This window comes from Macaca mulatta, chromosome 10, assembly GCF_049350105.2.
Source record: "Macaca mulatta isolate MMU2019108-1 chromosome 10, T2T-MMU8v2.0, whole genome shotgun sequence".
Classification (NCBI taxonomy): Eukaryota; Metazoa; Chordata; class Mammalia; order Primates; family Cercopithecidae; genus Macaca; species Macaca mulatta.
The window spans coordinates 104,928,439-104,955,033 of record NC_133415.1 but is presented as its reverse complement, the minus strand read 5'-3'; the positions used below and the strand labels follow the sequence as shown (position 1 = coordinate 104,955,033).

The following is a 26,595-nucleotide window of genomic DNA, read 5'->3' as shown; positions in this document are numbered from 1 at the left end:
TGGGCCCAAGGTGACTGCTTTAGTTCTCTGAATGTAACTAATGGAAAGTAGGAGAAGAGGCATGGGGGCCTCACAGTATTCCTCCCTTGGGGCATGACCCAGAAGTCGCATCCTTTGTGACTACTGGGACTCATGTAATGGTGGTTTAAAACCAAAGTATTTCTGCCCCGTGATGTTCCAGGTGTAAGTGATCAGGCTGGTGTGGGACCGGCCTGGTGGTTTCAGGGACCCAGGCTCTTGCGTTGCTTTGTCATCCCCAAGGGTGCAACTCTCATTAGCCTGCTCCACAATGGCCTCCTGCCACCTTAAAGGCACATCGCTTGGGCTCGCCTGTTTGGCCAGAACTTAATCACATGGCCACGCCCAGCTGTGGAAATGAAGGCTGGGAAAAGGAAGTTTCTCCTGTGTGGTCGTGTGCCCAGCTGCAAAGAAGGTTCTGTTACCAAGGGAAGAGGGGAAAGGTCAGGGTGTCTCTGACCCAGCTGTAAGTGGGAGGCAGCGATTCTAACACGTGGTTCTTTTGGATTGCCTAAGAAAATTAACATATGCAAATAAGTTTTCTGTTTATGACTTTGTACTTGACCTTGTGTGCCTTGGCTTTGGTGCTTCAGTTCAGCTTGAAGAGTAGCAGTCAACGCAAACCATCTGTCTTATTTCCTCATTGTGGGCATGCTTTGATGTCGCCATCGTTGTAGGGTTAGAAGCCCTGGGATTTTGGTTGAGATCACTTATGGCATTCAAGTTTATTCCTAGCTTTCTGAGGTTGGTTTTCTGAGGTGTGTGTTTAATTGGGAATAGTCGTTGCATTTCAAATGTATTGCGTTTTCCTTTTTATTTATTTATTTATTTACTTTTTTGAGTCAGGGTCTTGCTCTGTCGCCCAGGCTGGAACACAGTAGCGCGATCAGGTTCAGGTGATCCTCATGTCTCTGCTTCTCGAGTAGCTGGGCTACAGGCATGCCCCGTTACACCCAGCTAATTTTATTTTTATTTTATAGTGATGAGGTCTGTGTTGTCAAGGCTGGTCTCAAACTCCTGGCCTCAAGTGATCCTCCTGCCTCAGCCTTCCAAAGTGCTGGGATTACAGACGTGAGCCACCCATCCCCCGAGCCCTGTATCGCTAGCTCCTGTGGCATTTATTTAGCTTCGTAAAGAAGATTGATTTGTTTGTACTTTTTTCCCACTTTGTATTTCTTCATGTGGCATTGGTATCAGATAGCTGTTATAAAGTGAGCTGAAGCAAAATCTTTCTCTATGCTCTGAAACAGTTGACTATGGAAAAGCCTTTCCTTGAAAGTTTGGTAGAACGTGCACACAATCCCCTCTCTGCTCCAATCCTTAGGAACATAGGAGGAGGTATAGATTAGGCTGAGATAGCAATGTCAACCTCAGTGACAACTGAAGACTGCTCCGTATATGCCGTTGTCCCCCACAGTCACCCCAGCTGCATTCCTTGTGGTCTTCTCTCCAGGACCCAGTTGGTAGATCTGCCTCTGTCCAGAACAGCCAGATGAAGGCATTCTTGACCTTTGTTCTGCTGTGCACTGCTGGCAATTTGGATGGACTCTTCTCAAAAAGATGTCTTTAAATCTAATAAGATATATCACATTTTTAAAAACCATATTATTATATAATCATCAATGTTAAATGTGCAATTTTCATACTTTAAACCCTTGCTACCCAAACTGGTACAAAGACCAGAAATGTCCACTTCAGCCGGGAGCTTGGTAGATCAAAATGCAGGAACCCAGGCTGCACCGCAGACCTCCTGAATCAGAATCTGCATCTTAATGAGACACTCCCAAGCCCAGGCGGTTAATATACACAGTAGTCCCAGAGACCTGCATTTAATGTCAGGAGCCTAGTGGCTAGCAAGTTAATTACCCTAAGTGCAGAAGTGAGCATAAGTGATAACTTGGAGAACTACAGCGAGTGTAATGTGGTACAACCACATTTCAGGTCCATTGACGAGCGTCTCCAGCACTGTTGTTAGTGTAGTTCATTGCCTACATCCATAATTGGAGGCAATGCTAAACTGGAGCTAGAGGTAGGGAAGATAAAAATGTAATCCCATATCAGATCTTAGACCGTGAAATTTACATGCAGACCCCAGATAAAAATCTCCCGATGGCCGAGCACAGTAGCTCATGCCTGTAATTCCAGCACTTTGGGAGGCCGAGGCAGGTGGATCACCTGAGGTCAGGAGTTCAAGACCAGTCTGGCCAACATGGTGAAACCCATCTCCACTAAAAATACAAATATTAGCCAGGTGTGGTGGCGGCCGCCTGTAATCCCAGCTACTTGGGAGGCTGAGGCAGGAGAATCGCTTGAACCTGGGAGGTGCAGGTTGCAGTGGACCAAGATTGCGCCACGCGACAGAGTGAGACTCCGTCTGTAAAAAAAAATTGTTAAATCTCCTGATTTGGAACACTGCAGGGTATCTTGGGCAAGAGAAACAAGTGTGAGGAACCACACAGTGGCCCTTGACAACAATTCTTGTCACTTTCTGTCATATTTCATTAGCCAGCGTATGTCATGCCCAAACCAGAGGCTGCTGGGACAGCGAAGCATAATTCTCCACAGAATTTACAGCACATACTTGCGAACAATAAACAATTCACCTTGGAGAGTAGATCTTTAACATAATTCTTCATTGTCACCAATCTGTTTCATTTTGGGTTGTTTTGTTTTTGAGAGACAGTCTTCCTCTTACCGAGGCTGGAGTACAATGGTGCAGTCTTGGCTCACTGCAGCCTCTGTCTCCCAGGTTCAAGTGATTCTTGTGCCTCAGCCTCCTGAGTAGCTGGGATTACAGCCATGCACCACCATGCCTGGTTAATTTTTGTATTTTTACAGTGGAGATGCTGTTTCACCATGTTGGCCAGGCAGGTCTCGAACTCCTGACCTCAAGGCCGATCTGCCTGCCTCGGCCTCCCAAAGTGTTGGGATTAGAGGTGTGAGCCACCACACCCAGCCTGTTTTTGATCTTTTTTTTTTGGGGGGGGGGACAGAGTCTTGCTCTGTCACCCAGGCTGGAGTGCAGTGGCGCGATCTCACTCACTGCAACCTCCGTCTGTCAGGTGGAAGCGATTCTCCTGCCTCAGCCTCCTGAGTAGCTGGGATTACAGGCACGTACCACCACGCCCGGCTAATTTTTGTATTTTTAGTAGAGACGGGGTTTCACCATCTTGGTCAGGCTGGTCTCGAACTCCTGACCTCGTGATCTATCCACTCGGCCTCCCAAAGTGCTGGGATTACAGGTGTGAGCTACCGCGCCCGGCCTTGTTTTCGATCTTTTAATCTAGACTTTGTAATTTTACATCTTCCTGGACCATCACCCATCTTATCCAGTCTTCTAAATTTATTGGGGTAAAGTTCTGCTTAATAGTCACGATTGACTTTGTGTATCCGTAGTCCCCTTCTGCTTTTCCAAAGTCCGTTGGAATGGTTTTCAACTAGGTACGATTTTGCCCCCCAGGGGAACAATGTCTGGAGACATCTTTGGTTGTCACAACTGGGGAAGGAAGGGTTCTACTGGCATCTGGTGGGTGGAGGCCAGGGATGCCGCTAAACATCTTACAACGCAGAGGAAAGCACCAAGCATCAAAGAATTGCCAGTACTGTTGAGATTAAGAACCCTGGTCTGTTGGTATCCTCTCTTTTTGAGCTAAGCCTTCCTTCTTTAGCACCATTTTTACCTTTATTGATCAAGTGCTGTACGTAGCCTCAATTCTGTCTTTTGGTTTCTTGAATTGCATACTGTGCACTTGATTTCAGCATTTTGTTAAAAATGAACTTAAGTCTACAAACTTCTTTAAAGCCATTATAGGCTATAGGCTTTTTTCGTTTTGTGTTTTGTTTTGTTTTGAGACAGAGTTTCACTCTTGTTGCCCAGGCTGGAGTGCAATGGCGCGATCTCGGCTCACCGCAACCTCCACCTCCTGGGTTCAAGCGATTTTCCTGCCTCAGCCTCCAAAGTCGCTGGGATTACAGGCATGTTGCCACCACGTCCAGCTAATTTTTTTGTATTTTTAGTAGAGACGGGGTTTCTCCATGTTGGCCAGGCTGGTCTCGAACTTCCAAGCTCAGGTGATCTGCCCGCCTCAGCTTCCCAAAGTGCTGGGATTACAGGCGTGAGCCACCGAGCCCAGCCACGGCTACAGGTTTTGAAATAGGAAGCTCTTATCTGTGTCTAGAGTTTGTAATCTAATTTTGACAAAAACCGTCCTAAAAGACATTCTAAAACTTCCAAGCTGACATTTTTGAAAATGTCATTTGTGAAGCCATGTTATACTCATAAAAGTTTGACTTATATCTACATACTGAACTCTCTCATCCATATGAAGTTTTTAATGAATTTCACCATGATTTCTATTTTGCCTGATGCTAAAATTGATATTCCTACTTTTTAAAAGTATTTTTCTAGAATTTCTTATTCTGTTCCTATCACTTTGATTTACGTATCTTCAGAGCATTTAGTGGCTTTTTTTCTTAATTTAACTTAAATATATTTTTAAACTTTTATTAGAGATGAACTCTCCCTATGTTGCCCAGGCTGGTCTCAACCTTCTGGCCTCAAGCAATCCTCCTGCCTCGGCCTCCCAATGTGCTGGGATTACTGGTGTGAGCCACAACATCTGACCTATAATTTAGATCTTTAAGAGGGAAATGTAATACGTTTTTGTTTATAATATTTAGTTTGACATCTAGTTATCTGATATTTGATGTGATTTTTATTTTATGCTGTTTGGTTTTTTTGTTTCATTGAGACAAGTTCTTGTTCTGCCACCTAGGCTAGAGTGCAGTGGTATGATCAGAGCTCACCTCCTGGGCTCAAGTGATCCTCCCACCTGAATCTCCCAAGTAGCTGGGACTACAAGGGTATACTACCACACCTAGCTAATCCTTTTTTTTTTTTTTTTTTTTTTTTTTTGGTAGAGATAGGGTCTCACTATGTTGCCCAGGCTGGTCTAGAACTTCTGGACTCAAGTGTTGGGATTACAGATGTGAGCCATTCTGCCCAACCAAGTCTTTTTTTTTTTTTTTTTTGAGATGGAGTCTCCCTCTGTCACCCAGCCTGGAGTGCAGTGGCGTGATCTCAGCTCACTGCAACCTCCTCCTCCTGGGTTCAAGCCATTCTCCTGCCTCAGCCTCCCTAGTAGCTGGGATTACAGGTGCACACCACCATGCCCAGCTAATTTTTGTATTTTTAGTAGAGACGGTTTCACCATGTTGGCCAGGCTGGTCTCGAACTCCTGACCTCAGGTAATCCCCCCACCTCGGCTTCCCAAAGTGCTGGGATTACAGGCGTGAGCCACCGTGCCCAGTCGCCCCAACCGTCTTTTGATGGTTGTTTTTCTCTTGTCTGAAAGCTATACTTTTTCCATTGTACTATTTTCTCATATTACCATCTTACCTTCACCATCACCCTTATCTTTTATTCTGGTGTACACTGTTTAAGTGTGATACCAAGTCATATATCAACTATCTTCTCCTCTCACTGAATGCTAATTCAAGTATAAGAATCTATTAAAACAGTTTCTATAGAAAGTTGAAGAGCCTGTTCCTATCTTGACAGCATCCACTGTTCTGAGGAGCTTTATGCTGATATGAGCATTTTGCTGGTGGTTTTCTTTCTGGAAGCTTCCAGATCTCACCATTCTTAGGGTTCTGAAATTGGACCACCCTGCTTCTAAATAAGATACATGGCTGTCTTTAGTGTTGGGAAATAATTCTTCTCTGTTCTGTCCTGGACCATCTAGAATGAGTTTTCGTGTCTTAGCTTTTGGCATCTTTCCTCTTGTCCTTTTGGGAGATTCTTTAACTGTATCTTCCATTTCTAAGATTTTTCTTAATAGATGGTTTTTTGTTTTTGTTCTGTTATTTTATAAGAGCGGTTTTAGGTTCACAGCAAAAGTGAACCTAAAGACCAGAAGATAGATATTTCACATATGCCCCTTGCTTCTCCATATGCACAGCCTTCCAACATTACATTGAGTCGTGCATCTTTACAATAGATGAACCTGCACTGACACAACATTCACAACATTCTCAACCAAAGACCATAGTTTACAGTAGGGTCCATTTTTTTTTTTTTTTTTTTTTTTTTTTTTTTTTTTTGAGACGAAGTCTCGCTCTGTCACCCAGGCTGGAGTGCAGTGGCGCGATCTCGGCTCACTGCAAGCTCCGCCTCCCGGGTTTACGCCATTCTCCTGCCTCAGCCTCCCGAGTAGCTGGGACTACAGGCGCCCGCCACCTCGCCCGGCTAGTTTTTTGTATTTTTTAGTAGAGACGGGGTTTCACCGTGTTAGCCAGGATGGTCTCGATCTCCTGACCTCGTGATCCGCCCGTCTCGGCCTCCCAAAGTGCTGGGATTACAGGCTTGAGCCATCGCGCCCGGCCGGGTCCATTTTTTTTGAGACGGTGTCTTGCTCTGTCACCCAGGCTGGAGTTCAGTGGCATGATCTCCGCTCACAACCTCAACCTCCTGGGCTCAGGTGATCGTCCCACCTCTGCCTCCCAAGTAACTGGAACTACAGGCATGCACCACCACACCCAGCTAATATTTTGTATATTTTGTGTAGAGACAGGGTTTTGCCATGTTGCCCAGGCTGGTCTCGAACTCCTGGGCTCAAACGATCCACCCACCTCAGCCCCCCCAAAGCACTGGAATTACAGGTGTGAGCCACCGCACCTGGCCAAGTTGCACTCTTGCTGCTGTACATTTGTGGGTGTGGACAAATGTATGATGACATATGTCCACCAATAGCTGTCATTCAACACTCTTTTTGCTAGTCAACTTATTAGAACTTTTATTTTGATGTCCATAGTTTTCATTTCGCTAATTTCATTTCTTCCCTTTGTTTTAGTAACTAAGTTCTTGACTTGGGCGTGTCTTTCTGGTTCTGGCTTTCCCCAAGCATTTGTTTATTGGGTAAACTAACTTTTATTTAGATATCAGCCTGGAATGGTTGGGCTTGGGGGTAGTGATGAAACATGGCTGGATGGAAATGTTCTGGGTATGTGATCTTCTGCTATCCTGGCATCTCTAACTACCAGGCCCTTGGATTCTTTTTCTGACCTCAGCGCCCTTTGACCAACAGCCTAGGGGGAGATGGCGTGCTGCTTGCTGTTTGCAAGAAGTGAGAGGAAGGGGTCCATCTGATCCTTCTCCATGTGGTTCATGAAGCTGTCCAAGATCCCTACAGCTGCCACTTCTTATCCTGAGTACTTCTATAACAACTGCCATTTTTCCCAAGCAGGGTTTGGCCTATAATTTCCTCCATCAATCTGATTTTTTATGTCATCTGTCCCTTAGGATTTCTGAGCTATCAATGAATGATACACATTCTTGTTTCCCAACATGCTGATGTAGACTTCAGTATCTTCCTCTCTCGGTATTTGGACAGGAGGAGGCAGCACACCCATATGCCCAGGCTACCATCTTGGTCAAATCTCTGTAGCCATCTTGACCAAAAAACCCTTAACTTTGACTCCTTATGTGTTTGAAGGAGACAAACCGCACAAGTGTGAGTTTTGTGACAAGTGCTTCAGCCGGAAGGACAACCTGACCATGCACATGCGGTGCCACACCAGTGTGAAGCCACACAAGTGTCACCTGTGTGACTATGCTGCCGTGGACAGCAGTAGCCTCAAGAAGCACCTGCGGATCCACTCTGACGAGCGGCCGTACAAATGCCAGCTCTGCCCCTATGCCAGCCGCAACTCCAGCCAGCTCACCGTCCACCTGCGATCCCACACGGGTGAGTCCCTGACCAGGAAACCTCAGTCCCTTACTTTTTCTCTAATTTCTTAACCTTCATTTACTTAACCCAAGCAACTTAAATGACTTGGTGTGGTAGAAGTACAAGAATTTGGAACTTCTATGATAATTGTGAGATTTGTCATTTTTCTGTTGCCAAAACAACAGCTTTTGGTAAAATATGACTGACAGCTGGGTTTTATATCTTGACTACATGGAATCCAGCTGGGGTGGATACCCACTATAACTGCCAAGAAGGTAAGGATTTATCTCCAGTCAGACCTATAAACTAGATGTTTCAGTAAATGTACACACTGATTGCATGGCTTAATTGGGAATGTAGCAAGATCCATTAAGTATAATTAAAAATCACAAACTTTTAACCTTAGGAACTTCCTTCCTTTCTTTATGGGAGCCTACTGAAGTGATAGGACCAACTCATTGTGGCATGGAAAAATGGGGTTTGAGATATTCATAAGGATGTTCATAAGTTGAAAATTTTCAGTGAATTCCTGGAAAATGATGAGCAGACAGGAACATAGTGATGTTTAAAATTGAGTATAGAAAGCTGTGTCCCAGCAGACAAATGGGAGGCAGCCATACAGTTGGGAGCCAATGTTCCAGCCAATATCCAAGTGCCCTGAGGGCTCTGAGCTTGGAACAAGCATGTAGACAGCCAGGGCCACAAAGCTTGGGAGACTAGCCAAGGCCTGGCAAAACTGCCCAGCTAACCCAGTAGCAGGTGAAACCTCTGGCATCCATGTCTAATCATTAAACCAGTCTACCTTCCCAAATATAGTCAACCAAGGATCATAAGTCATTTATAGGAAATGAACGGAATAAAATGAGCCAAGTCAATAACTAATCCTGGAAGTAAGAGTACTTGGGTAATTTTCACATTCTAATTGGTGTCTACCCACTGGCAGAAATGTTGCATCCAAATAGAGACCTATGAAGAGATAATGAGAACAAAGAGGTATGAAATAAAACTAGGATTGCTAGCTATAAAATTAGTTTCCCAGAGATTAGGGGGGAAAATTGAGTGAGTGAACTGAGAATAAGAGTCAGTCCTGAAGTCTGGTTTCTGACCAGGTCTAGGAAGAAAAGAAAATGGAAGTGAGAAGAAAATAGAGTGAAAATAGAAAATCAAATGAGAAATAAAGTCCGTAATTCTAAGGGGCCAGGAGAGTAAAAGTGCTCACAAGATTCCAATCAGGATGGAAGGGAGTGGACAGGGGACATCTGTATCTAGAAATATGTCTGGGGTAGTATTGGCTTCTAGGAGACAATGGAACAGTGCCCTCAAGAGTTGGGAAATGATTTTGAACTTAGAATTCTATACCCAGCCAAATTACCTCAAGTATGAGAGCAAAATAGAATGATGTGCAAGGACTCAAGACTTTACTGCCAGCCACCATGCTAGTGGGAGTTACTAGAAGATAAACTCTAGCAAAGGAAGGGAGAAAACATCTGGCATGAGATATTTGATATGTGAATACCTGAATATGGCTAACTGGGATTGCAGCAAAGAGAAATATCAGGCTGATACTTGTATAGAAGGTCAAGAGAAACTAAATCAGAAGCTTTAAAAATCCATTAAAAAAATTCCTTGTGAAAGTTATAAAATTGTGAGAGTGGATGACTTCTGAAATTGAGATGCCTTTTTTCAAGAAATACAATCTAATCAAGAAGCAAGCTAAAATGTGCCCCCAAATGAGCAGCATGTAAGAAAAGCAAACAAAATTATATTGATGGGTTACCCCATCCACTGGCCCGAGTGTGACAGCAGACTTAGAAGGAAGTGATTGTAATCCTGGTGCAGTGTTTGGCTCTGAATATCACATTCCTAGTCACCATTTAAATTATTTATAATTGGCTTCTGAACTTGAAATCTGAAAATGATTAAAGTATGAGAATTCACCAGACAGAATGGAAATTTTTTTTACTTAAAGGTGAAAAGAAAGCTGCTTCTAACAAGTGAGGAGTTAAGTGTGGAGAAGAGGAGTGAATCCTCAAAAAATCTCAAGCTGATGGACTAAGATGTGAGGCTACTACTCAGCTAAAAGCGCAAAAGTCGGCCGGGCGCAATGGCTCACGCCTGTAATCCCAGAACTTTGGGAGGCTGAGGTGGGCGGATCACGAGGTCAGGAGATCGAGACCATCCTGGCTAACATGGTGAAATCTTGTCTCTACTAAAAATACAAAAAAATTAGCTGGGTGTGCTGGCAGGCGCCTGTAATCCTGGCGCTTTGGGAGGCCGAGGCAGGCAGATCACGAGGTCAGCAGATCGAGACCATCCTGGCTAACATGGTGAAACCCTGCCTCTACTAAAAAAGTACAAAAAGTTATCCGGGTGTGGTGGCGGGCGCCTGTAGTCCCAGCTACTCGGGAGGCTGAGGCAGGAGAATGACATGAACCCGGGAGGTGGAGCTTGCAGTGAGCCAAGATCACACCACTGCACTCCAGCCTGGGCAACAGAGCAAGACTGTCTCAAAAACAAAAAAAAAGTGTAAAAGTCACAACCACCAGAATGCAGGGAGAGGTTAGGGAAAGGATGGGTGTGTAGGATAAGATGCTTATCTTTGTGTATATTCAACTGATGTTTAAAGCAACAACCTTCAAAACAACTAGAAACCCTTAGCAATGTCTCCAGGGAATGGGACTCTAAATTAGAGAGTAGACCATGGCTCTTTATTATTTGTCCCCTGCTGCCATAATTATGCATTAATATTATAAATAAAATTCAGCGTGTAGTTATAAAAGTAAGAAGCTTTCACTTGAAATACAAGCTCAATAACTGATGTCATATAGATTAAACACTATAGTAAGCATCTTCACAGGTCTTAGCTTGATTTGAAGCAGTTGTTTGTAATTTAAATCTCACCTCTTCTTGCACATTCAATTCCGGGATGTCAAGTTAAATGGGAGTTTAGATTTGAAACTGAAGGGGTCATCAAGAATATGAACTTGAGTGCCATAGTGCCTGGGTTCCAAATCCCTGCTGTTTGACCTAAGTGAAGTAACTTGATCTCTGTGAGCCTCAGTTGCCCCATCTGTAAAGTGGGAGTAACAGTACCCACTCATAGGATTGTAGTGAAGATTGCATTAATATGCACAACAAGTGTTGTCCTTAGGAGGTTGTGGGTAGAGTTCACAAAACTCAGCCATCTCACTGCGGCCAAGTGTGCTGAGGCAGGTTGGGGTGGGAGGGTCTGTTTTGCCTGCCTATTCTAATGGAAACACACCTTCCATTGCTAGGGGATACCCCCTTCCAGTGCTGGCTCTGTAGCGCCAAGTTCAAAATCAGCTCGGACTTGAAAAGGCACATGATCGTGCACTCGGGGGAGAAGCCTTTCAAGTGCGAGTTCTGCGACGTCCGCTGCACCATGAAGGCGAATCTCAAATCGCACATCCGCATCAAGCACACCTTCAAGTGTCTGCACTGTGCCTTCCAGGGCCGGGACCGCGCTGACCTCCTGGAGCACAGCCGGCTGCACCAGGCCGACCACCCGGAGAAGTGCCCAGAGTGCAGCTACTCCTGCTCCAGCGCGGCCGCGCTGCGCGTGCACAGCAGAGTCCACTGTAAGGACCGTCCCTTCAAGTGTGACTTCTGCAGCTTCGACACGAAGCGGCCCAGCAGCCTGGCCAAGCACATCGACAAGGTGCACAGGGACGAGGCCAAGACGGAGAACTGGGCCCCTCTGGGCAAGGAAGGGCTCAGAGAGAGCAGCTCTCAACATGTGGCCAAGATCGTGACGCAGAGGGCCTTCCGCTGTGAGACCTGCGGCGCCTCCTTCGTCAGGGATGACTCGCTGAGATGCCACAAGAAGCAGCACAGTGACCAGAGCGAGAACAAGAACTCAGACTTGGTCACCTTCCCACCGGAAAGCGGTGCGTCGGGGCAGCTCAGCACCCTGGTCTCCGTGGGGCAGCTGGAGGCTCCCCTAGAGCCCAGCCAAGACCTCTAGCTCAGCCGAAGGGGGTCGTCAGCTGTCGGAACTTCTGAGCGGTGCTGTTGCCCAGCCCTCCAAAGGTGTGAAGCCAGTGAGACAGGTTTTGGGCACCCCTTGCGGGGCTGGCCGCTCCAACTTCACAGGCCTCCAGAGGCGATGGCTGGGGCGACAGTGATGAAAGCAAAACAGTGCTGTGGAGACACTTCTCGCATTTGTCTCTTCCCTCCAAGGATTATCTGAGCAAGTCGACTTGGTCATTCAAAGGAGGGGTCCGCCGAGCCCTGCTCTATCCCATGGGGATAGCTTTTACGTAATGAATTCCAATTTTAAAACTGATCCATCTCTGATGGAATTATTACACTAGTTAGACGATATAGAAAACTAAAACTAATCTCTATAGTGGGAAGGGTTAAGGTGAGGAAGGTGTACATGAAGGGTCTGGGGTTGCTGGAAAACGTCTGTTTCATAACCTGGGTGATCGTTCTAAGTGTTTGCCTTACGTTTGTGTGGTTTCTTTTACCTGTTGTCTTACAATAAAAAAGGCAGACTCATGGTAGCATGATGTAAGGAATACTCAATTTTGCAGTCCTCCACAGACAGTTATGGTGAGAGGTTCTCCATCCCCAGCCCCCACCCCATTCAGTAACTTAATTATAAATGCACCTTGGATTTCTCAATGAGTTCCTACTCTAGTAAAACGAAATGCAGTTTGATCTGGAGGTGGCGCCAAAGATCAAGCTAACTAGCCCAGCCTGTGCTTGTCTGTTGTGGAATTCAAAATTCTGTTTACTTCTATTTGGAGAGAGAAGTCCAGGGGGCCCAGTGGGCCCTGAGCTTGGTGCTGGGATATGTGATACGTGGGACAGCCTCACACCAGCATCTGTTTCATCACCGAAAGCATTTAGTGTTTGCTGAACTGACAAACTACTGAAAATCCAACCTCTTCTCATAGATGGATCTTTAGGAGGTTATGAAATCTCAGTGGATATAATACTTACCCAAAGTTGCTTGGTTTCTACTTTTGGCATCTTTCCTCCAAATACTCTTTTTTAATATAAATTCTTGTGTGCCCTCATCAAGTTGAATATCTCTGGAATTGAAACAGATTAAGTGGATCCATTGTTCTTGGTAAACTAGGAAAAAAGGATGTAAAATTTTATAGATTGTATGGAAGGGACTATTTCACTCGTGAAATAGAGGTACCTAGTTTGTTAATAGTGGTAGTTTAGGTAAATCTGATTCCGTTGAAGTTTTCCAGCAGGGTGATGGTGTACTACTGCTGAATCTCTATTGTAAGAAGAAAAGAGACCCAGGATAGAATTAGTCTCTTTGGAGATAATGGTTTTGATCAAAAAGTGATTACTGAATGCTGGCGCGATTGTACAGTTGCTATTGTTACCTTTCTGCTGTTTGTCGTTGAGTCTGATCTGCATTTCTGTTCTAGAAGGTTGTTGACATTTCAAGTGGGAACCCATAGATTGAAATCACATAAGCGTTCCTTGTACTTCTTGTTGTAGCTCTTTAGATAAAGAGGAAAGATATCAGCCTTTTTAGAAGGCTTTTTTGTTGTTGTTATTAACGGCTGTATGGACTTTAAGGGTTTTATATCTAAGCTGGTATCACCCAGCAAACTTGGATTCCCAGTAAAGCAGAGGTGAGTAAAAAGCTATGAACCTAGTATTAAATACTTCAGGCAATGAGGGGGCCATAAAGTTTTTTGCAACTACTCAGCTCTGTGGTTTTAGTGCAAAAGCAACCATAGATTGCAAGAAAAAACAAATGTCTGTGTTCCAATAAAACTTTACAAAAACAGGTGGCAGGCTCAATGTGGCCCATGGCCCTAGAATATAGCAAACTCTCCTGCAGAGGACTTTGCTCTGAACTGGCAAGTGTGACTTGTAAAACACGTTAAAAGATACCAAATTTTCTGGCAGAGACACAAATGGATTTGCATAAAGCTGAGAGTGTAGTTCAAGAGAATAAGGCTGAATGAGTATTATAAAAAACTTGGGGAAACTGAAAAGAATTTTTGAGACTGGTAAGAATTCCAACATTCAGAAAAGTAGGCTCAGAGGGAAGTCTAGGACCAGGAAACTTCTAGGAGTCGGGGTGGTCTTGTCTTACCGTTTCTAGGAAATTAGAAGGGGGCAGTGAGTGGAGTTAAATCATTCAGAAGTGGGGGCTGAACTGGCTAAACCTGCTAGAATGAGACTTAACATGTACAGGTAATGATCAAATAAAACAGCCTTAATAGAAAGAAGCAGCTAACATGGCACAGACCAGAATGGCAATTCTTATACCAGCCTCCATTTGCAGAGCCCTCTGGATCTGGAAGAGGAAACAGAGTGTTTGCAGTTTGACTTCACCTGAGCCCCGGGGATCCACAAACTTTTCCAGTTAAGGGCCAGATAGTAAATGGTTTTTTTTTTGGTTTTTTTTTTTTGTTTTTTTTTAGACGGAGTCTCGCTCTGTGGCCCAGGCTGAAGTGCAGTGACCGGATCTCGGCTCACTGCAAGCTCCGCCTCCTGGGTTTATGCCATTCTCCTGCCTCAGCCTCCTGAGTAGCTGGGACTACAGGTGCCCGCCACCTCGCCCAGCTAGTTTTGGTTTTTTTTTGTATTTTTTAGTAGAGACCGGGTTTCACCATGTTAGCCAGGATGGTCTCGATCTCTTGACCTCGTGATCTGCCCGTCTCGGCCTCCCAAAGTACTGGGATTACAGGCTTGAGCCACCGCGCCCGGCCATAGTAAATGTTTTGAGCTTTGCTGGTCCTACTTGTCATCAGCTCTGTTGCCCCTCCTGTTATAGCACAGAGGCTCCAACTCAGCCACTGTAATGCAGCTACAGAGAATAGGGAAGGAAATAGGTTTGGCTCTGGGCCAATAAAACTTTATTTATAAAAAGGACATGATTTGGTAGGCCAGTCTGTTAACCCCTGAGTACAAGCAACAGGATGATTGGCCTTGGATAAAAGGCAAGGGAGAAATGTTAACATGAAATTGTGCCAGCATCAGTAATGAGTGTCTATGGTCCCAGCTACTTGAGAGACTGAGCTGGGAAGAAGTATTTGAGCCCAAGGGTTCAAGTCCAGCCTGGGTAGCAATACGACTCCATCTTTAAAAAAATTTCATGGGGCCACTTTAAGGAAGGTGTTGCTTCATGCCACAGACAGATGAGTTTCCCGTCAGGTATTGGGGAAAACTGGATCCTTTTGATTTTTACTCAGATCAGCTTGTAAAATCCCCATTGAAGAGCAGAAATCAAGGCGATCTCCTGCCACTCTGCTTAAGGTTTTTTGCTGCCTTCTAGACACTACAGAGCACAAATAGCTTATTTGTCTCCCTGTATTTAACCTCTTCTAAGAAAGCAGATGAGCCTCAATTCAGGTTGCCATCATGACTCAGCCAGGCACTGCAGTAAGAACTTTAACTGTCTGCAGGTGTTTTTCTGTAGGGTGAGGCACTCGCCTGGGACATGAGACTTAAGGGAGTGCTGAGAACTCAGTCGCCAAAAAATATCTTAATGCCGATTGGCAAATGGTGGCCTCACAGGTCGTCTGCTTTGTTTTCGTAGTTTTGTGGAAAGTTGGCCTGGGATTAGGGCAAGTCAGGGCTGTGCAAGCAGAGTTGGATCCCGTGATTAGAGTTCTGACATCCTGTTCATTGTAGGTTTCTTTTGCATTCATTTTGGTTTTTAAAAAGTTGCATTATGGTATTTATCAGTTGAGATCTGGGATACCACCTTAAATGTGTGCCTGAGGCCATGGCCTCTCCCACCCCACCAAGCCCCTGTCCCTCGTTTAAATGCAGAAACTGAAGGATAAGGGGAAGAAACTTCCTAAAACATAACAATTTGACTCAGTAATAAATTGGGTTAGGGTTGTGACTTCTTAGAAGTCTCTTTTTTTTCCTTGAGATGGAGTTTCATGCTTGTCACCCAGGCTGGAGTCCAATGGTGCCATCTCGGCTTACTGCAACCTCCGCCTCCTGGGTTCAAGCGATTCTCCTACCTCAGCCTCCTCAGTAGCTGGAATTACATATGCCTGCCACCATGACCTGCTAATTTTTTGTATTTTTAGTAGAGACGAGGTTTCACTATGTTGGCCAGGCTGGTCTCGAACTCCTGACGTCGTGATCCACCTGCCTCGGCCTCCCAAAGTGCTGGGATTATAGGCATGAGCCACCGCGCCTGGCCAAAAGCTGCCTCTTTTAAATATTTAACTGACAAAGACTGTGTATATTCAGTGTCTATAATGTGTTGATTGGAAATACCTAAGCATTGTGTAATGACTACCACAGATCAACACAGCCACCACAACCCATGCTGTGCCTTACAACCCAAAATTTGTTCATGTCATGACAAAGATTGTGCCCTTTGATCAACATCTCCCCATTTCCCCCAACTCCTGGCAACCATCCTTCTACTCTGAGAAGCCACCTTTTTTTTTTTTAGTTATAAGCTAATGCAGTTGAAGATGGGGAATCCCTGTCTCGTTCAGCTAGAGGGATGTCACGTGAGTCTGTTTGCTCTTCTGTAAAATGGGTCGTGCCTGGCATTTGGCCTAATGATACAATCTACTGACTTAAGAGAAGTTGGCTCCCTCTGTCTCCCCCACTGCCTGGGCCCTGCTTGCTTTTTTTCTTTTATAGGGGGAGGAGGAATAACCAAGATCTAGGTACTGTGGCCTTATGATCAGCAGGGATCATGACTTGTATCTTCCCATGCCCCCCACCACACACATCTTTAACACATAGTCCCAGATGACACCTTAAGCTCCAACCAGGACAGCAGGTCGTGTCCTTAACGCTGCTGGAAAGTCACACATAAGCTGCTGCTTGCCTCCCCACCTAGTCACACACCATAGCTCTACAAAGGACGCGGGGAAGCAGGTTCCTCTGGAGTGGGCTGTGCCGGTTAAAACCTGGAAGGGGAGATGCTGAACCCATGAGCATCCTCTGCTCTCTGCACGGTAAGGCAGGCTCATGGGGTTGGAGGTATTAAGCACGTGATACGGGTCCTAAAGACCCTGAGGTGTTCCGTTCGCAAGCAGTTGTCTTATCGGGGCTTTATGGGGACAGTTTTGCCTGCTGCTTGTGGATGTTGGGCCATGACAGTCTTCCAAGGCATCCTAAGGCTCTACTCCAGTAGCACTCAACCGCGCCTGCCTGCTGCGATCCCCTGGGAGCCTCTTTGGTGTTTGAAATCTCTCGGGGGGAGCTACGAGGGCACCTCTACTTTCTAAAGTTCTGCAGGTGATTGTAGTGTGGAACCAGGGTGGGGAAGAGTCGCACGAGTTGGAGATGGACCGTGTTCACGGGCTGTGCTGTCACAAAGGGCCCCATAGTCAGGAGGCCCCCTGTGCGGTTGCATGTTCTGTCACCAACTGGAAATTGCTTAATTTTTTGAATAACAATTTTGAAAATGTTTTGCATGGAGCCTTGCAAATAACATAGCCAGTTTTCTGAAGACAAGGGCATACCTAAGCCTGTCTGCATCACTAATAAGCTGTGGGAAGGCCCTTTGACCATTGAAATCAAGACTCCTGGATAGGGGTGACCATCCAGGTCTCTGGATGGGAGGAACAAGCCCTGGCGCCCACTAACATTCACTAGTGTCCGCTTCATGATTTTGATGGGACCTCACAATGGAAAGTATTTGCCTTCATCTTTGCGAGGCAAATTGATCTTCAGAGACATTAACTCACTCAGCGTCATGCAGCTGGTACAGGGGAGTCTAACCTGCTGTGCTGGACCCGGGCACCTGTAGTCTTTCTCCACTAGCTTCTTCTTTTTTTTTTTTTTTTTTTTTTTTTTTTTTTTTTTTTTTTTTTTGAGGCAGAGTCTTGCTCTGTCACCCAGGCTGGAGTGCAGTGATACTCACTGCAGCCTCTGCCTCCCAGGTTCAAGCAATTATCCCACCTCAGCCTCCCGAGTAGCTGGGATTACAGGCACATGTCACCACGCCTGGCTAATTTTTGTATTTTCAGTAGAGACGGTTTCACCATGTTGCCCAGGCTGGTCTTGAACTCCTGACCTCAAGTGATCCGCCCGCTTCGGCCTCCCAAAGTGCTGGGATTAGAGGTGTGAGCCACCATGCCCAGCCTTCCACTAGCTTCCTTAACCTCTCACCTTAGTCTAGGGCGTCTCCCATTGGCAGAGGTGGGCAGCTCAGGAACAGAATCATGAGTTCTAAGTGTTGAGATAGAACAAAGTCTTTTTTGCAAGAATGATGAGGTCTATAGTAGGATGGGAAAAGATTTCAAATGTGAGTATCATTAGGTTGGAAAAATGTCCCTGGGCTGCCTGTGTGCTGGGGAAAGTGTTGCGGGAATGACCAACGTTGCATTCCCCCAACATAGGTTACAAAATTATAAATTTTGCTCAAATGCTGATCTCTGGTAACCAAACATGGATTATTTATGTGAGTTTCACTGGCCACTTGAGCTTGAGAAGCTACTCTTAGGAGACACTCACGATTGCATCTCGTTTACTCCCCACAGGCTGCTTCACATGCTTTTTTTTTTTTTTTTTTTTTTTTTGTAGAGATGGGATCTTGCTTTGTTGCCCAGGCTGGTCTCAACTCCTAGCCTCAAGCTCTCCTCCCCACTTGGCCTCCCAAAGTGCTTTTTACAGCTGTGAGCCACTGCACCTGGCCCAATCTTATTTCAATAGAGATGCAAGTGAAGGCATGAGAGACAGAAGCCTGTCTGAGGTCAAGCAGCTTGTCAGGATTAGAACCCATGTCTTGGGTCTCTGAGGTGGATCCCCTTTCAATACCCCATGCCCCTTGCTTAGGAGACCTGCTTTAAGACACAGCTCATTCTGAGTCATGGACCCCTTTGGCAATTCGATGAAATCCGTGAATCTGCTCAGCGATGTTTAAAAGAATAAAATGCATAGGTTTGCAAAAGGAACCATTGCCATTAAAATAGTTATCAAAATATTTTTTAAATTGTTAGGTGTGTTTTTATTAACATTAAACACAAGCTCAGGCAGCAGATCTAGTAACTACTTTTATTTTGAACTAGCAATCTACAATGGCCATGATGTTATATGAAAATATCCAATTTGTTTTGTTGACTAAAGCACAGGTTGGCTAATGCTACTGTGATTTGGTGCCTACATCCAAAATTGGCAGAAATACTGGATTTCATTCAGAGGCTAGTGAAACTAAAGATTCATTTTCTGGCCAGGTGCAGTGGCTCATGCCTGTAATCAAAGTACTTTGGGAGGCCAAGGTGGGCAGATGACTGAAGGCCAGGAGTTTGAGACCAGCCTAGGCAACAGAGTAAGACCCTGCCTCTACACAAAATTTTTAAAAATAAAAGATTTTCACACACAAGTTCCTGGACTTGCAAAATTCCATACACTGTCCCCCTGACCTCACGTTAGATCTCTGATGTTAAGGCTGGGCACAGTGACTCACACCTATAACCCCAGTACTTTGGGAGGCCGAGGAGGACAGATCATTTGAGGCCAGGAGTTCGAGACCAGCCTGGCCAACATGGTGAAACCCTGTCTCTCCTAAAAATACAAAAATTAGCCGGGTGTAATGGCATGTGCCTATAATCCCTGCTACTCAGGAGGCTGAGGCATGAGAATTGCTTGAACCAAGGAGGCGGAGGTTGCAGTGAGCTGAGATCACACCACTGCACTCCAGCCTAGATGACAGAGCAAGGCTCTGTCTCAAAAAAAAAAGTCTGATGTTAAAGGAGTTTCTGGGATCCAGTTTTCTTGGTAAAATTTTGACTTGCAATTGCTTCCATCTTAACCAGAACAAGTAGAACCAGCATTTGAATACTTATTCCCCCCCACATAAACAAAACAAAACCCTTCGGGCCAGGTACAGTGCCTCATGCCTGTAATCCCAGCACTTTGGGAAGCCGAGGTGAGAGGATCCCTTGAGCTCAGGAGTTCGAGACCAGCCTGGGCAACATGGTGGGCCCTCATCTCTATAAAAAATAAAAACCCTTGCATTTGGGAAGGATTCTCCAAACAGGGCTCTTTGTAATACCTCTCTATTAGTCTTTTTCCCATAAACTGCTCTTAAGATGGTTCAATCTCCATGTGTTAGTTTGAGGGACTTAGGCATACAGAAAACAAATGTACATTTGTCAGTCCCAAAATTCTAAAGGCATTGCACTAGTGCTGTTTCTCACGCTGTGCGATATATATTTCTTGAAAGGTCACAAAAGAATGATTTCATCCTAATGCCAAGGGCAGGATTTTTATCCCATAGCTGGGAGGGGCAGCACATGAATAACTTAATTCTAGTACCCAGCCCAGTGTCATCTGTACTTGTTAGCTTTGAGCATCCTTTTGATAAACTATCTCTTTAAGAGAAATTGATTCTCTGTGTATAGTTCTTTTAAAAGGCATAGACGTGGCCGGGAGCAGTGGCTCATGCCTGTAATCCCAGTGCTTTGGGAGGCCAAGATATGAGGATTGCTTGAGGCCAGGAGTTTGAGACTAGCCTGGGCAACATAGGGTAGACCCCGTCCCTACAAAAAACTTTAAAAATTAGCCAGGTACAGTGGCATGCATCTGTAGTCACAGCTACTCGGGAGGCTGAGGCAGGAGGATGGCTTGAGCCCAGGAGATGGAGGCTGCTATGATCTATGTGATCCCACCACTGCACTACAGCCTGGGCGACAGAACTTTTCATGAATGAATGAATGAATGCATAGACAACCCTGGATTTTGAGAAAAACCAAATATTAACTGTACTTCAGTTTTCCATTTGTCCCTGGTTGCAAGAAAACAGTTTTTATATCAATGTTTAAGAGAATGGTGCAGATGTCACTTAGAATTTTTAACCTTTGAAAGAATAATTTTTATTCTAGATACTCTTTTCTTCACTAATCCTAGCCCAGAGCCATAACTGCACCACTGTATACCAGGTTGGGCAACAGAGAAAAACCCTGTTTCCAAAAAGAAAAAAAATTCAAAAAGCGTTCTTAGCTCATGGTGGTAGATTACCTAAAAGAGGTGGATTACCGCTGGAGAAACTGGGCCAAGCATACAAGGGCTTTTTCTGTATTACTTCTTACAACTGCACATGAATCTACAATTATCTCAAAAATTTCAATTTAACTAGCAGGTTATTGGCTATTGTTGATCCATAGGCCATAATTTCCTAACTCCTGCTCTAGCCGGTCAGAGCAGCTTATGAAATATGGTATTGAATTTTAAACTATTGCTTTAAAAATTTTTTTTATTAATACATGATATTTGTGATTATAGGATACACGTGATATTTTGTTACATGCGTCGAATGTGTCATGATCTAGTCAATGTATTTGAGGTGTCTATCGCCTCGAGTATTCATTTTTTCTTTTTGGAGACGGGCTCACTGTGTTGCCCAGGCTGGAGTGCAGTGGCACGATCTCTGCTCACTGCAACCTCCACCTCCCAGTTCAAGCAAATCTCCTGCCTCAGCCTCCTGAGTAGCTGGGATTACAGGCGCCCACCACCATGCCTGGCTAATTTTTGTATTTTTGGTAGAGATGGAGTTTCGCCATGTTGACTAGGCTGGTCTCAAACTCCAGACCTCAGGTGATCCACCCGCCTTGGCCTCCCAAAGTGCTGGGATTACAGGCATGAACCACTGCACCTGGCCAAGTATTTATCATTTCTATGTGTTGGGGACATTTTAAGTCCTCTCTTTTAGCTGCTTTGAAATACACAATACAGGTCGGATACGGTGGCTCATGCCTGTAATCCCATCTTTTTGGGAGTCCAAGGTGGGCAAATCACGAGATCAGGAGTTCGAGACCAGCCTGGCCAACGTGGCGAAACCCTATCTCTACTAAAAATACAAAAATTAGCTGGGCATGGTTGCAGTTGCCTGTAATCCCAGCTACTCGGGAGGCTGAGGCAGGAGAATCGCTTGAACCCGGGAGGCGGAGGTTGCAGTGAGCCGAGATCATGTCAGTGCATTCCAACCTGGGTAAAAGAGCAAAACTCCATCTCAAAAAAAAAAAAAAAAAAAAAAAAAAAGGCCATGAAATACACAATACATTTTAGTAGCTATAGTCAACCTACTCTGCTATTGAACATTGGAACTTATTCCTTCTAACTGTATGTTTGTATCCATTGATCAACCTCTGTTCACCACCCTCTACCCCAACACCCACAGGCCCTTCCCAGCCTCTGGTATCTGTCAATCTACTCTCCATGAGATGAACTTTTTTTTTTTCTCTCTCATATACAAGCAAGAACATGCGTATTTGTTTTTCTGTGCCTAGCTTATTTCACTTAACACAATGACCTCCAGTTCCACCCATGTTGCTGTGAATAACAGGATTTTATTCTTTTTATGGCCAAATAGTATTCCATCTATATATGTACCACATTTTTATCCGTTTGTCTGTTGATGGACACTGAGGTTGATTTTACCTTTGCGTTGTGAATAGTGCGGCAATAAACATGAGAATTAAACTGCTCTTATTTCTCAGATTGTTTTTGACATGAACACAGTATTTGTGATTTTTTTTTCTGATATATGCTGTTCCCAAATATTGGTTTATATTAAGCTCAAATACAAAGGCCTTTGTCATCTAGTTGTGGGTATATTTAGAGACTGTAGTGTTTCTCAAGAATATATATAAATGATATGAAGTAAATTTACATATATCAAATGTTCATCCCACTACAAAACTAAACACATCTTTTCTAAATAGGAAAGCCATTTATTTATTTAATTTATTTTTTGATATGGAGTCTTACTCTGTCACCCAAGCTAGAGTGCAGTGGCACAATCTCGGCTCGCTATAACCTTCACCTCCCAAGTTCAAGTGATTCTCCTGCCTCAGCCTCCCAAGTAGCTGGGACTACAGGCGTGCGCCACCACGCCAGGTTAATTTTTGTATTTTTACTAGAGACAGGGTTTCACCATGTTGGCCAGGCTGGTCTTGAACTCCTAACCTCAAGTGATCCGCCCGCCTTGGCCTCCCAAAGTGGCGTGATTACAGGTGTGAGCCACCAGGCCTGGCCAGGAAAGCCATTTATAAAAACTCCTACATCCTTAAAACATTTTGTCTTTTAAAATAATGTGCTTTTTTTTTTTTTTTTTTTTTTTTTTTTGTCAAGCGATACCTGGGGATGTATAGGAAAACATCTCTTTTCACTCTCCCTGATTTTACCTCCCAAAAAGCAGTCATCATTAATAGTGTCTTGGTGTATTTGTAAAAGTTTGTGGGGCTTTTTTGAGGTAAAGTCTCACTCCATCACCCAGGCTGGAGTGCAGTGGTGCAATCTTAGCTCACTGCAACCTTCGCCTCCCGGGTTCAAGCGATTCTCGTGCCTTGGCCTCCAAAGTAGCTAGGATTACAGGCACATGCCACCACGCCTGGTTAATTTTTGTATTTTTGGTAGAGACAGAGTTTCACCATGTTGGCCAGGCTGGTCTTGAACTCCTGACCTCCAGTGATCTGCCCGCCTCGGCCTTCCAAAGTGCTGGGATTACAGGCGTGAGCCACCGTGCCCAGCCAAAAGTTGTGATTTAAAATTTGTCGTCGTGGCTGTTTTTGTGTTAGCTGACAAATTAACAATTACAGGAGCTACCAGTGCCAGGTGTTGCTGTGAGTGTCACAAACACCTCAGCATCATCCAGCAACTTTCCAACGTAAGTGATGCTGACCCACATTACGGAGGAGGCTCCCGAAGGGCAGAGTCATCAGACATCAGCAGGTAGTGCTCCCAGGGCATTTTGCGATGCCTCCCTCTAACCACCCTACCTCATTCCTACACACCAAGCAGCAATGACTCTTCTCATCGCCATCTTGTGAATGACACCTCTGCTCTCTCTCTCTTCACTGCTTCCATCAACACATGGGCCCCACCTGAGAAGGATGTGCAGTACAACGTTCCTGCAAGGGTCACTGCCCGTCACCTTGGAGACACATTCCCGTCTGTCATAACACGTTGCTTGTGACCGTCTCATTAAAGCTGCTTAGTTGGCTGGCATGGTGGCTCATGCCTGTAATCTCAGCCCCTTGGGAGGCCAAGGCAGGAGGATCACTTGAGCCCAGGAGTTTGACACCAGCCTGGGCAACAGAGTGAGATCCTGTCTCTATAAAAAAATAAAAAATGAGCTGAGCATGGTGGTGTACACCTGTAGTCCCAGGTGCTTGGGAGGTTGAGGTGGGAGGATCGCGTGAAGCCAGCAGTTGCAGGCTGCAGTGAATTGTTATCGTACCATTGTACCCTAGCCTGGGCAACACAGACCCTATCTCCAAAAAAATAAAAATAAAAAAAAATGGTTTGAACTATGTGGGTCCAGTTATATGTGGATTTTCTTCCTCTTCTGCCGCCCCTGAGACAGCAAGACCAATCCCTTCTCCTCCTCAGCCTACTCAATGTGAAGATGATGAGAATGAAGATTTGCATGATGATCCACTCCCACTTTTCTCAGTAACATTTTCTTTTCCCTAGCTTGTACTATTGTGCGAATTCAGTATGTAATACATGTACAAAATATGTGCCGTTGGTGCCCCTAATCCCTGCATTGTTTGAGGGTCAGTGCACTGAGGATGGACTGATGATCTGCTCTTCTTTTCTTTAAAATTATTCAAGATTTAAGAATTGTTCTTGGGTAAGCCAAGACTAAAACAGCACACATCACCCTGACCTTTTCCTCCTCCTCTTCCTCCTCTAGCAATAAAACTTTTTTTTTTTTTTTTTGAGATGGAGTTTCACTCTTGTTGCCCAGGCTGGAGTACAATGGCACAATCTCGGCTCACTGCAACTTCTGCCTCCTGGGTTCAAGCAATTGTCCTGCCTCAGCCTCCCAAGTAGCTGGAATTACAGGCACCCACCACCATGCCCAGCTAATTTTTGTAGAGATGGAGTTTCACCATGTTGGCCAAGCTGGTCTCGAACTCCAGACCTCAGGTGATCCACCCGTCTCAGCCTCCCAAGTGTTGGGATTACAGGCGTGAGCCACGGTGCCTGGCCAAAACTTGCATTTTTATATCCAGTGGGCATGGTTGACTATTAAAATAATTCCACATTTGTTTTATTCGACTATTTGCTGCAAATCAATAGTCCTTCATCTGGAAAATGGAGACTATAGTGAACAAAACACATACCCTGACAGAGGTCACCCCAGCTGTGCAAAGCAACATCTATTGCTTGTTGGCCAAGAATGCTGGATGGTGTATTAGTCAGTTATTGCTAAGATAATGCCCCATAACAAATCACCCCCAAAAGCCCAGGGCCTTACAGCAAGTGCTTATTTTTCTGGCTCATGATTGAACAGGGCAGCTCTGTTCTAGGCTTCTGGGTAACTGGGCATGGCTTCAGATTTAGATTGGATTCAGTTCTATTCCCTGGATCCCTACATTCTCCCTGGGTCAACAATGACTGATTTTCTCATGGCAGATCACAGGAGTGCAAGAGGGCAAGCAAACTCACAAAACAGGGTAGAGCCCCTCTTTGCATCATGTCTACCAATGTTCCACTACCTAGAGCAAGTCCAGCATCAGAGGGTGGGGAAATATACTTTGTGTGCAGTGGGAGAGCCCTGCAAATTTATATCACAAAGGGTGTGCACAAAGAATCCTATCCCAGGGAAGTAAAAACTGGCCCCAATAGTCTTATCCAGGGATCAGCAAACTACAGTCCAGGGACTAAGTCTGTCCTGCCACCTGTTTTTGTAAATAGTTTTATTTGAATCTCAGTCTACATGGAGATCATTGTAGATTCACATGCAGCTGTGAGGAATAATAAAGAAATATCTTTTCTACATTTTGCCCAGATTTCCCCACTAGTAATCCACCACCTTTTTGGGGGTTTTGTTTTGTCTTGTTTTTTGAGACGGAGTTTCACTCTGGTCGCCTAGGCTGGAGTGCAATGGCGCAATCTCTGCTCACCGCAACCTCCGCCTCCCGGGTTCGAGTGATTTTCCTGCCTCAGCCTCCCAAGTAGCTTGGATTACAGGCGCCTGCCACCACGCCTGGCTAATTTTGTATTTTGATTAGAGGCTGGTCTCGAACTTCTGACCTCAGGTGATCCGCCCGCCTCAGTCTCTCAAAGTGCTGGGATTACAGGCGTGAGCCAGTGCCCCCCGCCCAATGCCTGGCTAATTTTTGTATTTTTAGTAGAGATGGGGTTTCATCATCTTGGCCAGGCTGGTCTTGAACTCCTGACCTTGTGATCCACCCACCTCAGCCTCCCAAAGTGCTGGGATTATAGACATGAGCCACCGCGCCCGGCCTGAATATTTTTAACTTGGTTTTCTGCCACTCTCTGGAAAGTACTAGGGTGACAAACCGAAAAGAGCTTTTTATAATGCAATTTGTGAATTGCATGTAATCTGTCCTTTCTAGATGTGAGTCTGGAGAACAAACTGCCTTCCTGGGCCGGGCGCGGTGGCTCACGCCTGTAAGCCCAGCACTTTAGGAGGCCGAGACAGGCGGATCACGAGGTCAGGAGATCGAGACCATCCTGGCTAACACGGTGAAACCCCGTCTCTACTAAAAATACCAAAAATCAGCCGGGCGTGGTGGCGGGGCCTGTAGTCCCAGCTACTCGGGAGGCTGAGGCAGGAGAATGGCGTGAACCCGGGAGGTGGAGCTTGCAGTGAGCCGAGATCGCGCCACTGCACTCCAGCCTGGGCGATGAGCCAGACTCCATCTCCAAAAAAAAAAAAAAAAAAGTATTAATATTGTATTGGGAGACAGTACACTAATGTATTATTGGTATTTTCATAAGAAAAGAAAATATTATAAGTCACTCATTTTCATTATATGCATTAAATTCATGTATTATACAGAAATGTTGGAAAATACAAAATAATATGGGAAAGTAGAATTACCTATATAATCTAGTCCCAAATCTATAGGCCACTACTGCTAACATTTTGCTCTATTAGCCTTTT

At 45.0% G+C, this 26,595-nt stretch overlaps 1 protein-coding gene across 3 annotated transcripts in view; it reads left to right on the top strand.

The window, feature by feature from the left end:
- Positions 1-12,271, top strand: part of ZFP64 (ZFP64 zinc finger protein) — a 97,773-nt gene extending 85,502 nt beyond the window's left edge. For all 3 annotated transcript variants that reach the window (XM_077948237.1, XM_015148760.3, XM_028827223.2), the window contains 2 exons: positions 7,512-7,763; positions 11,021-12,271. In XM_077948237.1, the coding sequence (XP_077804363.1) occupies positions 7,512-7,763; positions 11,021-11,730 (962 nt within the window). In that variant the 3' untranslated portion in view covers positions 11,731-12,271. The remainder of the gene's footprint in view (positions 1-7,511; positions 7,764-11,020) is intronic.
- The last annotated feature ends 14,324 nt before the right edge of the window (positions 12,272-26,595 follow it).